Source organism: Diuraphis noxia, unplaced genomic scaffold, assembly GCF_037042655.1.
Source record: "Diuraphis noxia isolate RWA-SAM2 unplaced genomic scaffold, SU_Dnox_SAM2 contig0002, whole genome shotgun sequence".
Classification (NCBI taxonomy): domain Eukaryota; kingdom Metazoa; phylum Arthropoda; class Insecta; order Hemiptera; family Aphididae; genus Diuraphis; species Diuraphis noxia.
Genome location: NW_028301712.1, coordinates 10,784,259 through 10,795,557, shown reverse-complemented (window position 1 = coordinate 10,795,557; position 11,299 = coordinate 10,784,259). Strand labels below are relative to the sequence as shown.

General features: G+C 29.5%; 3 protein-coding genes across 6 annotated transcripts in view; 2 read left to right on the top strand and 1 right to left on the bottom strand.

Moving 5' to 3' along the window:
* Positions 1-314: 314 nt before the first annotated feature.
* On the top strand, positions 315-4,720 carry lolal (longitudinals lacking protein-like). Of its 2 annotated transcripts, none has more exons than XM_015524059.2 (4): positions 315-892; positions 977-1,187; positions 2,061-2,207; positions 4,194-4,720. In XM_015524059.2, the coding sequence occupies exons 2-4, from the start codon at positions 1,002-1,004 to the stop codon at positions 4,236-4,238; spliced, it is 378 nt and encodes a 125-aa protein (XP_015379545.1). In that variant the 5' UTR covers positions 315-892; positions 977-1,001; the 3' UTR covers positions 4,239-4,720. The 2 variants fall into 2 exon arrangements, with proteins under 2 accessions (XP_015379545.1, XP_015379544.1); XM_015524058.2 differs by having other exon boundaries at positions 344-892; positions 995-1,187.
* Positions 4,721-5,858: 1,138 nt separating this feature from the next.
* On the bottom strand, positions 5,859-8,934 carry LOC107173506 (AN1-type zinc finger protein 2A). Of its 2 annotated transcripts, none has more exons than XM_089219583.1 (6): positions 8,557-8,934; positions 7,953-7,995; positions 7,688-7,885; positions 7,466-7,620; positions 7,321-7,396; positions 5,859-6,365 (listed from the first exon to the last, which is right to left on the bottom strand). In XM_089219583.1, exons 3-6 carry the CDS (start codon positions 7,850-7,852, stop codon positions 6,270-6,272), a joined length of 492 nt encoding a protein of 163 aa, XP_089075709.1. In that variant the 5' UTR covers positions 7,853-7,885; positions 7,953-7,995; positions 8,557-8,934; the 3' UTR covers positions 5,859-6,269. The 2 variants fall into 2 exon arrangements, with proteins under 2 accessions (XP_089075709.1, XP_015379556.2); XM_015524070.2 differs by having other exon boundaries at positions 7,688-7,862; positions 8,557-8,932.
* Positions 8,935-10,848: 1,914 nt separating this feature from the next.
* LOC107173503 (uncharacterized) overlaps positions 10,849-11,299 on the top strand; it is a 55,770-nt gene continuing 55,319 nt past the window's right edge. The window contains exon 1 of one of the 2 annotated variants that reach the window (XM_089220471.1): positions 10,849-11,016. The gene's annotated coding sequence lies outside the window, so the exon portion shown is untranslated. The remainder of the gene's footprint in view (positions 11,017-11,299) is intronic. The other variant, XM_015524065.2, reaches the window with a different exon arrangement.

Below are 11,299 nucleotides of genomic sequence, written 5' to 3'. Positions count from 1 at the left end.
TGATATTTAATAATTATAAATTGTATAGCCCAATTTGTTAGACATCAGGCGGTGTTCGGAGGGCAGGCAACGATAACTCCGATTCGGCCGCCGGTCCATTAGTGCAGCCCCCCCCCTCAAAGACAAGCGCATAACCCCCCGGTCGGCACCTCGGCGCGATTTCGCACGTCGCCGCGCTCTAACGCCTCTGATACGAGCCACCGACAGGTACGGTACGCGCCACGACGGCTACCTGCGGGCTGCGGTGGCGGGCGCTTTCGACCGGCTCGGCGATGCCGCCACGCTTTCCCCGTCCTAGACAACAGATGTCCCTCTGCCGCGCCGGTCGACTACCATTTGGCATTTACCCGTTACCGCCTTCGTCGTCGTACAAGACGGAAAAAAACGCGCGCGCACCCGCAAACACGCACCGTCATTCACCCGCACTCGCACGCGCTGTACACCGTAACGCACGTCAACACGACGTCGGGTCAACGTTTTTCGCGTTTTGTTTATCTCTCCGATATTTTATTATACATTTTATTATCAGAGATTTATGTACCGAATATAATATTATTACTGTTGTAATAATAATAATTATGTGTGTTTGACACGGTTTTATCACCGTCGTAGACGAGACACGTCCGAGAGTCCAACGTCGTCACAGTCTCGCGCGCCCCCGACGGATTTGGATATTACGTTATCGCGCGTCGTCCATCATTATTCAAGTTCAAGTTCGTACTGTTCGTAGTTTCGTACATGTCCCGGTGCACCGAGTGACACCACTGACTGTAGTGACTACTGACGTTCAGCGACGACAAACGGCTAGGATCAGAGATCATCAGTAGTTGTCGAGCTCGCCGAACCTTTGACCGCCGCCTTCCGATTTGTCTTCGATTCGAACCGTAATCAGGTAATTATAATAATGGCGCACAATGTTACTATGTCCGGGAACGAACTGCCGCCGACCGTAACGATATAATATGCCAACTGTCAGCGATTGATTGTTTTCCAGTGTAATAATGGCCGATCAACAGCAATATTTCTTGAAATGGAACGATTACCAGAGCAACATGGTGTCGTCCTTCAAACACCTGAGGAACGAGAAAAGTTTCACCGACGTAACACTTGCCTGCGAAGGACAAACGTGTAAGGCACACAAAATGGTGTTATCAGCCTGCAGCCCTTACTTCAAAGCACTGTTAGAAGTAAGTCCCATCATATCAGACTAATAGCCACCTGATTCTTTCAGAAAAACCCAGTTTAGTTCTTGTTCTTTTTGTTTCATCTATATGTCCTCTGCTCGCAATACATTAACGGTTTACGGGTGAATAGATTTATAGGGTTTGATAAATTTATGAATGACAACATTATTCAATATGTGTTCCATGTCATGATGGATTTGTACGATTCTAGACAAATTGCCTTAACCAGAGTCATGAGAAACAGGAGTCCTAAGGGCCGCTTTCACCAAATACTTTAAATGTTGATTACGCTTAATCAACTGATAACAGTTATTTAACTGGCCAAATTCAGCCGATTAAACCCCGGTTTAACTTAATCGTAGTTTAAAGTAGTGGTGAAACCGGCCCTTAAAGTTCTAAAATAAGATGTATGGTTTTTCTGTTTATATCAGTTTAATTTTTATCTCAGATTGCATTATTGTTTATGCTTTCAATATTAATTACCTGATAATTATAATTTATAAGCTATAATAATTATTGACAAACATCTAAAAACTTTAATTTTTAATCTGTTTGGTAGTTGATGGGTACCTTTTCATGGTAACCCGAGATCTGTTAAGTGAAACAAAAATTGTTGTACAAGGCGATTTAAAGTGTTATAAAATATTATTTTTTTTAAGAAAACGACTTTTGAATCTTAAAATATTTGAATTTATGTTTAAATTTACCATAATTTTTAAACAAGTCCGATTATTATAACATTTAAAGGATATTGACATAGGTTTTTAGTAGACATAATATAATAACAATTTTTAAAGTATAATTTTAGTGTAGGTAGGGTAGGTACCTATTTAGTATATAAATTGAATAATTTACACATGTTTATAAATATTTCAGGAAAACCCATCAAAACATCCAATCATAATACTCAAAGATGTACCTTTCAGTCATTTGCAGTCTATACTTGAATTTATGTATGCAGGAGAAGTTAATATAAGCCAGGAACAACTGCCAGCCTTTCTTAAGACAGCTGATCGTTTGAAGGTAAATTAAAATTTGTTCATACAAATTAATTTCATTATCAAAAGAGAAAGTTCAAAGGTACACATTTAAGATAATTATTATTAAATAGCTAATTAATTATCTTAACATGTAACGTCTCGAGTACTTTTATAATTTTGTCAGTAAATGTAATTAAGCTGTTAAAGTATTTAAATTTAATATATAATTAATAATATTATTAATATTTTGTCTACCATAATATTTAGAATCCAGAGTAGTCTGCACCGTATGGTAGGTTTTTGTCTTGGATGTGTTATATTTAAATCCAAACCATTGGATTACTTATCCTTTATTTTGATTACCGAGTCTCTTAATAATTCTGTTATTTTGACTATTGCCAACTATGTCAAGACTATCAACTCAATTAATAAAATTAAATTAAATATGACCATTTTTTAATTCACTGTATCTTGGAAGTAAATCTTATTTTTGAAAAAATTCAAGGGCTTCGTTTTTACTGTTGGATAAATTCTAAGTGATTCATAATTATAACTAATCGTAAATTGTTAACTAAAATAATAAAAAGAATTTTAAATGTCAGTTAATCAAATATCAACTTTGCTTACCATGACAATCAGCATTTAAAAGTTTAGACAACAAAATTTTAGAATTTTTGGATCAGGTGGTAGTCGTGATAACAGATAATTGACTGGCAGTAGCCAAAATAAAGGATAGGTACTATTTTTATTTTATACATACTATTATTATTCATTTCTTTCTTTTTTTTATCATCCATCAATCCACCCTTGAACTAATTTTTGCCAAAAACATAAAATATAGTGTACTATAATTACTAAATTATTAAATAATTATTTATAATCATACATGATATTGTTATTAACTTGAATTAATATCTAACCCAATACTCTGTCTCAAGGAAGAATAATCAGTGGCCAACTTATTTTCTTCAGTTTTGCTTATCTCCCACCAAGGACTCTGTGGAATTGCATAATTCATGATGTGCAAAAAGTGATAGTTATTTATTTTTACTGAAAAAAAAAAAACAAACTATTGATTTTTTTAAACCTGGGTTTATATAACTATACCAGATTTTCTGCATTTTAATGTTGATATGTTTATGATTCTATTGAAAAGTACTAGGAATTGTTCACTTTTAAGTTTTAACTCCAATGATATTCAATTTTCTACCTGAAACCTCAATCAGTTGAATATTGAATTATTTTTACTGCTCTAAAATATAATCAGCGATAAAAGACTTGACACAAAACAAAACATTATTGTGTAAAACCAATACATTTTTGAAAATTTGAAAATCTTTATAACGCTTTGAAAAATAAATATCAAAAAGTTTATGTGGGGCTCAAGTAAATTAAATACATTTGATACCTACATTAATTCATTCTAATATAATAAATGAATTATTCTGAGTGTTGAATTTTATATTTTATACATTACTAAGACACGTATTGTGAAAACAGCCAAAAAACTACATTTTGAAAAAGTGTTGATAATTTAGCCTTAGTATTTATTTTCCTTTATCTCAATTATTCTCTTAAGAGTAGATCCCTCTTTTACTTTTTTAGTTAGTAATAACTATTTCTTTTCTTGGCTACTATTTTTCTAAAATTCAACTTATTCTCAACTCCTGTTACTTTCTTGTTCATAGTTATTATAGAAAAAATGTACCTAGTTAATATAATATATATTCTTAATAATTTTATTTCTTAATTTATTATCGTATGTATAAATTTACGAACTAAATAACACTGCCATATTTTATAGTTTTAAAATAAAATAAATTGTTTGTACCTTTCCATATTTAACCTAGAAACCATTTTTGTTATACACCACAAATATATTATACAATTTAATTTTAAGTTTGATGATATTATATTTATAATATTACTATATTTCAATTTATTATAAATTAAAAGTGAAAACAATTATTTCTTTAAACATATTATTTATAAACCTTATTAATTTTTTAATACCATTTTTTTTTTTTAGGTCAAAGGTCTTGCAGAAGCTCCACAAACTATTAAAAAAGATTAGTATCTACTCAACATTGCTAAATATGTTTTTAATTACTTTAATCTTTATTAGTATACTAATGAAGAGCCCAAATTTGCATTATTTTCCTTTCCTTTTTTAATGAATTATTATTTTATTTGTATTTACCTATATTATACATTTGTCTATACATTTTACAACAGTACAATTAAAAGCCAAAAATAACAAAAAAAATTAAATATTTATTTTATAGGAATAAATTCTTAAGTATAGACATTATGTGTTAATATGTAGTTGCAAAATGTAATTTTTGTTGTTACATAAAACAAAAACAAATCAATGAGTTTTGTAAATATTATACTTGTCTTGTACATTTATCATGAATTACAATTATTATATTTTATTTTAATAGAGCATATTAGTCCATGTTAATAATTGAAAAAAAAATGTATAAACCATAATTGGACATTTTATAACAAACACAATAAATTTAGGTAAAATATATGTGGTTGACGTCTTTGTAATTTTGTTTTGTTTGTTAAATAATTGGAGGTACCAAAAGTTAATCTTTCAAATTTCATGAATTTATCATACAGTAAATTCTCTAATAAAATTAAAAATTACTTTTAAAGAACTTTTTAAATTTCCAAACTGATTATTGGTTGAACGTTGGTAAAAGTTTTAACTAGTTACAGTGTTCATTTAATTTTTGAAAGCAATACCATTTTAACATTATTTTTAAAATAATAGTTGATGAAACAAAACAAGTGTTATGTTTTGTTACTGTTGCTGCCATCAACTGGAAGTCTGAAAGTGTCTATAAACCATCTTATGTATGGGATATTAACTGTATAATACTCAACAAATATTTAAATGTACATGATATAAAATTAAAAAGATAAACGTACATTTTGTCTCCAACAAAAAATTAAGTTCAAGGTAACAGATTTACTTTGGTAATTATGTTTACCCAACTTCAATTATTTAATTTTCTAAGGTTTTACTTACATTACGTTAGAATAGATGAGTAATAAAAAAATTATTAGGAGTAAATAAATATTTAATCTAAATCAAAGGTATTGAATCTTTTCTAATTTCTAGGAAATATTGGCGGCATATTCTCTAATCCACTTAAATCAAAAATCATGTACCATTAATATGTTTATATGTATACATCTATACTCTGTCCCATGAGAGAAGAAATTCGACCCCTGCCGGTAACAGCGTGGAGGCCCAATTGCTCCCATTATTAACCGTCTGAGCACTACGCATGTAAGGAGTCGTTGCCGATCCAAAAGATGAAAAAACGTGTTCCTTCTGTCATGAAACAGAGCATATAAAAATTTTTTGGAGCTAATTTCCAAGAAACTGAGGTTTGTTAAAAAATGAAATATATTGGAACATTATTATATTATATTTGGAAGCAATGAAATAAAAACTGTTTAGTGTCATTAAAATTCAGCCAACTTGGTTATAACAACACTATATTGGGTATGCACATGATAGATAATCACGTATTAATTTAGATTGGCCCCCTTGACACAATCTTATATTGTATTCGTTATATATATATACCTAAAGAAATTCTGTTTTATTATATAATTTTAAACATTCATAAGGGAATTTGGTTAAACTATAAATACAATAAATGTTAACTAAAAATGCAATTTAAAAACAAGTTTATTATTTGTGAAACAAATCTATATAAACACCGTTAAATAAAGCGTCATGTAGAATCAAATTTTTTTCAATTATTAAATTAATATATTATAATAAGGAAACAAGCTTATTCACATTAATATATGGTAAATTTGAATTGAAGAAATTTTAAAACTTAAATATTAACACCAACAAGGACGGATACTTTTTTTCTTCAGAGTTCAGGTCATTTAATTTTTTTGAGTAAATTGATTTCAAATGGTATTGCTTAAAATACACAATCACAATATTAACATATAAATAAAATATCTCATCATAATACATAAAATAAATGTATGGAATGTATAGTTATCTTCAAAAAATATTAATAAAACATGATACGTTTTGTGTCTGGTTTAACAATAATAAACAATCTTATGCAACAGAACATCTTGTTTGAGGATTAGTAGTATTTTCGTTTGTCAAACGTTCAGACTCAGCTAAAGCTCTAGCTAATGCTTCATCTTCACTCTGAAAAATAAATATTTAACATTATGTACTAAGTAAATAAAAATATGTAAAATATGGAAGTATAATAGTTATTTAAGACATTTAAGTAGTAGTATATATTTCGCATATTTAATACAAAGATTAGCAACTTCACTATAACATAGTGAGTCAAGTGATGTGGTATAAATATATTGGTTATACATTAATTGTTTAGCATAACTAAAAAAGTTAATTAATACATAGTTAAGAAAAGAGATACTGTAATCATTGTTTGATGTAATCATCTCGCCACAACGCTAACAAAATGTATCACACTGTCACCAGGTTACTATCAGTTAACAATAACAAATAAAAAATAACAATATATTTTCTATATAACATGTTAAAAGTAAGAAATAATTAATTTTTTTAACAGTGATAGTTAATTATATGCAAAAAAAAGACAATTTTCCCAAGTTTCTTAGATGTCACACATTTTTTGAAGTTAAAACAAAATGTTTGTTGTAAATGTTATTATTTCTATTTCACGAAAAATTATCTATTAAAGTAATTAATCTAAAATATTACTCTAAATGTAAAAAAAGTTTCCATTTTAAAAACTTAAATTTTACTCACACAATATGATCTAAGTTCATTCATTACATGAAAAATATGATCACACTAAGTGGATGTCACATAAAGATAAGTAACATATTATATAATTTTTGAAACTGCAATTAATGATGTCTTATTAATAATCATGTTTTTGATGTTCAAAATTAATTCTTTAGTTCAGCAGTCTAGCGTGTTATGAAATATTTTTTAGTAAATATAAAAACTTTATTTCTATAAGAAAATTACAATGCAATTTGGTTTTTCGGACAAATACATAATTTTAAAAAAAAGTAGAAGGTAGATCTTCACTTTAGTTTTATTGATTTTTATGCATTTAACTGCTAAATTTATATTATTAAATAATATTGCTATTTAAAATTACCATATTTCCCTGTATAGCAGTTGCAGTGAAAGCTTTTTTTATAATTCCATTGGTTCCAAACAGATTTTTAACATCGCTACAAGGAAAAAAAAATATAAAAATATATTTTTTTTCATATTTGGCATAAATTTTAATATCCACTTACGTCACTTTTCTTTGAACAGATTTTGCACTACCAGTGCAACTATGATCTAAAGGATGACGATGTTTAAAACAATGGTTTTGACGACATTCACTACACACCAAAGGCACAGCTTCTTTGCCTCGACATTTTGATACCATGCATCTATTTGTGAACACCTATAATAACAATCATTTGTAAATAATACAAGATTAAAGATTAATCCTAATAATTATAAATAAATACCTTTCTACCCTCAGTAAACTGACAGTCATTGTCAATGTGTTTCCCAACAATAAAATCTGGTTCTTGACCCCGTGGTATTGGTACTGGTTTGTTGCACAAAGGACACATGGGGACTTGAACATTTTTCTTGTATGCAGATTGACATTGATGACTGCTGTAGCTCATGTGATCAGAACTGCGACATCAGAGATGAATCGTCTTATATAGTTATATATAGATAAAAAAAAAATGTATATACACATAACATTTCCAGAGTATAACTTACCAAAATATACCTGAACAAGCATCACATTTAACTGGCAAGAAATCTATATTGAAAAAAAAAATTATTAGAATATTAAAAAAAGTTTCTTAAATAGTTAATAGTCTAAGATGCTTAATCGCAATGTAATACAGATTATGGGTGTTGATATGCTCGGTAAAAACTTAAATGAATTATGAGTTACACTATGGTTCATATTTATTTAACTAGGTGGCTAGGTCGTATATTAAGTCTCAAATAAGTATTTTTTATTTTAAATAAAAAAAGTAATATATACATGTTATGTATAAATATAAAAAATGTGGTGATTAAGTATATAGTAATTGATTTTTAACTGACGCTTGGTAGCAAAGTAGAACCCACTTAAGAAATTTTATTAATTTTTTGCTTAGGATTATACATCGTTTTCAACATGCTGAATTACATACGTAAAAAAAGGTATTCAGTAAAGCAAAAATACACTGCTTCTCAAATAGGTATCGACACACAAATTAAGCACAGAAATGAAACCAAAGACAGATATTGTAGTTAAACTATTAACTAGGATTTAAGATTTCTATAAGAATATTGTTATCACAAAGCATTCTAATGATTATTCTTAACTCACCAAAACGTTTGCAAGTCTCTTTACTGCAGTTCTGACCCAAGTTTGGGAATTCCATGACGGCACCGGTGGAAAAGTTACAAATGAAAAACAAAGAAATTCGTCGAACAAGGAACTCTGAACTAGACTTCCGTGTTTCTTTAGTAAATATGTACGACCGTACAGTGATATTGTGCGCCTTGTGTCAACTGAACATTCCCACTTTACCAGTTCTCTTGACTATCAACTAGCTACGGGATTAAGGAAGGTGACGGCCGACCGGAGATTGAAGAATGAAGAGTACATTTCCACCATTACATCAACGAGCGCAATTCGCACAGAGTACAGACCAGAACACGACTGTGCACTGTCATTACTCATTATCTTCAATGTGGCAATGTGCTGAATCACGCCATCACGGTATTATCAGTCGTTCAGTCCTCGTTGGCGCTAACGATGACGTCATTTTGTTCGAATGTTCTTTACGCGTCCCATGCCCTTGTTATCACGGTTCTCATGACGACAGCAATAAAAACAATAACAAAGACAAAAAAAATCACTAAAAACAACTGTTGTTAAAAACTGTGGAAAAAATCCTTATTCAATGTAAAAGAAATTTAAATTTAAAAAAATTTCAATGTCTACACTTTGTTTTTGATAATAGAGATATAATAAAATAAAATATATTAGGTAAAATATGATGCATATATATAATGGTTAAACTAATATTAATAAGAATTTAAAGTATTTTTCCTACACAGAGTGATTCACAAAGCCAGGTCATCCTTATTTTTCCATTAAAAATGAATTTATTCAAGTTCTGATTTTTTGAATGTTTAAATAACAAACCATGTAACCAATATAAATATATTTTCAAATTATTGAGATTTTTGTATACTTAGGGAGTACCCACGTATCGTGTGGCGATACAAACTTTTGCTTTTATAAAGGAGGTTTAGAACTTGAATAAATTCATTTGGAATTTTTTACCGTAAATTATTTAATGGGTCTTTTTTTTTGAAAATGTTGATACCTAGTTCAAATTTCGTAAGAGTAAAAGTTTCTCAATTATTAAAATGTTAAACTAATGATAGTGATCAAATGCATAAAAAATATAAAATAGTTGTATCATTGGATCTAGTTTTTATTTTATTTGGGCCATTTTTAAATAATAAACGTTGATAGATTAATCATTAAAAATTTTTCTTATTATCATAATATCTTACAAACCCATCATGGACTTATTATCCATAGTGTATAAAGTTAAATAAATCTAATACTAGGTAATGGAATTATAATTTTGATATCTACGTCAACGTTTTTAGAAAATGTACTTTATTTAGTTTTGATTATGATTTAATTTTTTTTTTTTTTACTTAATTAGCTATTAGTTAGTGACTATGAAAGTTCGACGATTAATTTAAGTTATATAAATATTAATAGGTTATAACTTATAATAATATTATATAGGCTGACGGACCGTCCGAGAGGTTCGTCTCAGAATTGTTTGCGTATGATATAGTTATTTATCATAGAATCAAAATTTAACTCATCCATTAAAGTGACCTTCTCAATGACGAGGCACATTCATCTGTACCTAATTTTCAGTAAAGTAGATATTATATAGGTAAGTACTTGCCAACTTTTTCTTGTAATGTTATTAAATCAAAAATAGTAAATAGGTACCTACATAGAATAAGTAAAAAAAATTATTTAAAATATAAAAATACCTACTAGGTATTTATTTTAAATACTAATATTTTGAGAAAGTATATACAATTTTACCTTTAAGGCACATTATTCATATTGTTTGTGAATTTGTTATATTTTAAAATATAATTAAATTAGAATATGACATCCAAACAAAAAAGTTTGTTATAATTTTTTCACTACTACAGGCTACAGCTACTAACTGCTTTCAAAGCATACACATTTGTTTAATACATAATAAAGCAACATAGCGTACAATGTACATTAAGTATTAAATGCCAAGTTGATCCATGATTTATTTTTACGTTTATACAATAATAAAATAAATGAATAAATAACAATATTAATAGGAACTTTCAACTAAGTACGGTGGGACGTGGGAGGCATGTCAAATAATTTTTGGTTCGCTGTAACTATTATTATAAAATATAATATTAGTAATAACTCTGACCATAACGGCGCGCGAATTTAAATCTTTTGCCAGTTGGCAGTACTGCGGTGACCGACCGGTTGCGAGAGGCGCGCATCCGTGGCTCCGTGCCCCGTGGGCCGTTCTACGACGGTCTCCCCCGACGAGATCATTTCGGCGGCGCGAGCAGCGGCACGTCTCAGTCACTCCCGGCAGTTGTTTTCCAACGTTTTTCGTGGACTGACTTTGGTTGGTAGACGGGCGGTTAGTTGTGACGAGTGCGATCTTAATGTACCTTTCGTCGAATGCATAGTTTTCCAGTTGGGTTTCAAGTTTTTAAAAGCTGCAGCCCCGACGTGAAATCCGTGAGTTAGACAATATTTATATATTTTATATTATGCATTTATGTTACATACTATATAATATACGTTTACGGTTTATTGCCAATAACGGGCACATTAGTGTAAATGTTTCATTAATATTCGAGACCGAGTGTTGCATACTATAGTAGTTTATAATAGGTACCTTCAACGTATGTATCTACGTAATTTATTTCTAACTTATAAGATGCTGGAATAGATGTATATATAATATTATATATATACCTAGGTAATTGAAAAGACATTGAGTGATAGTTTTGTGCGTTTT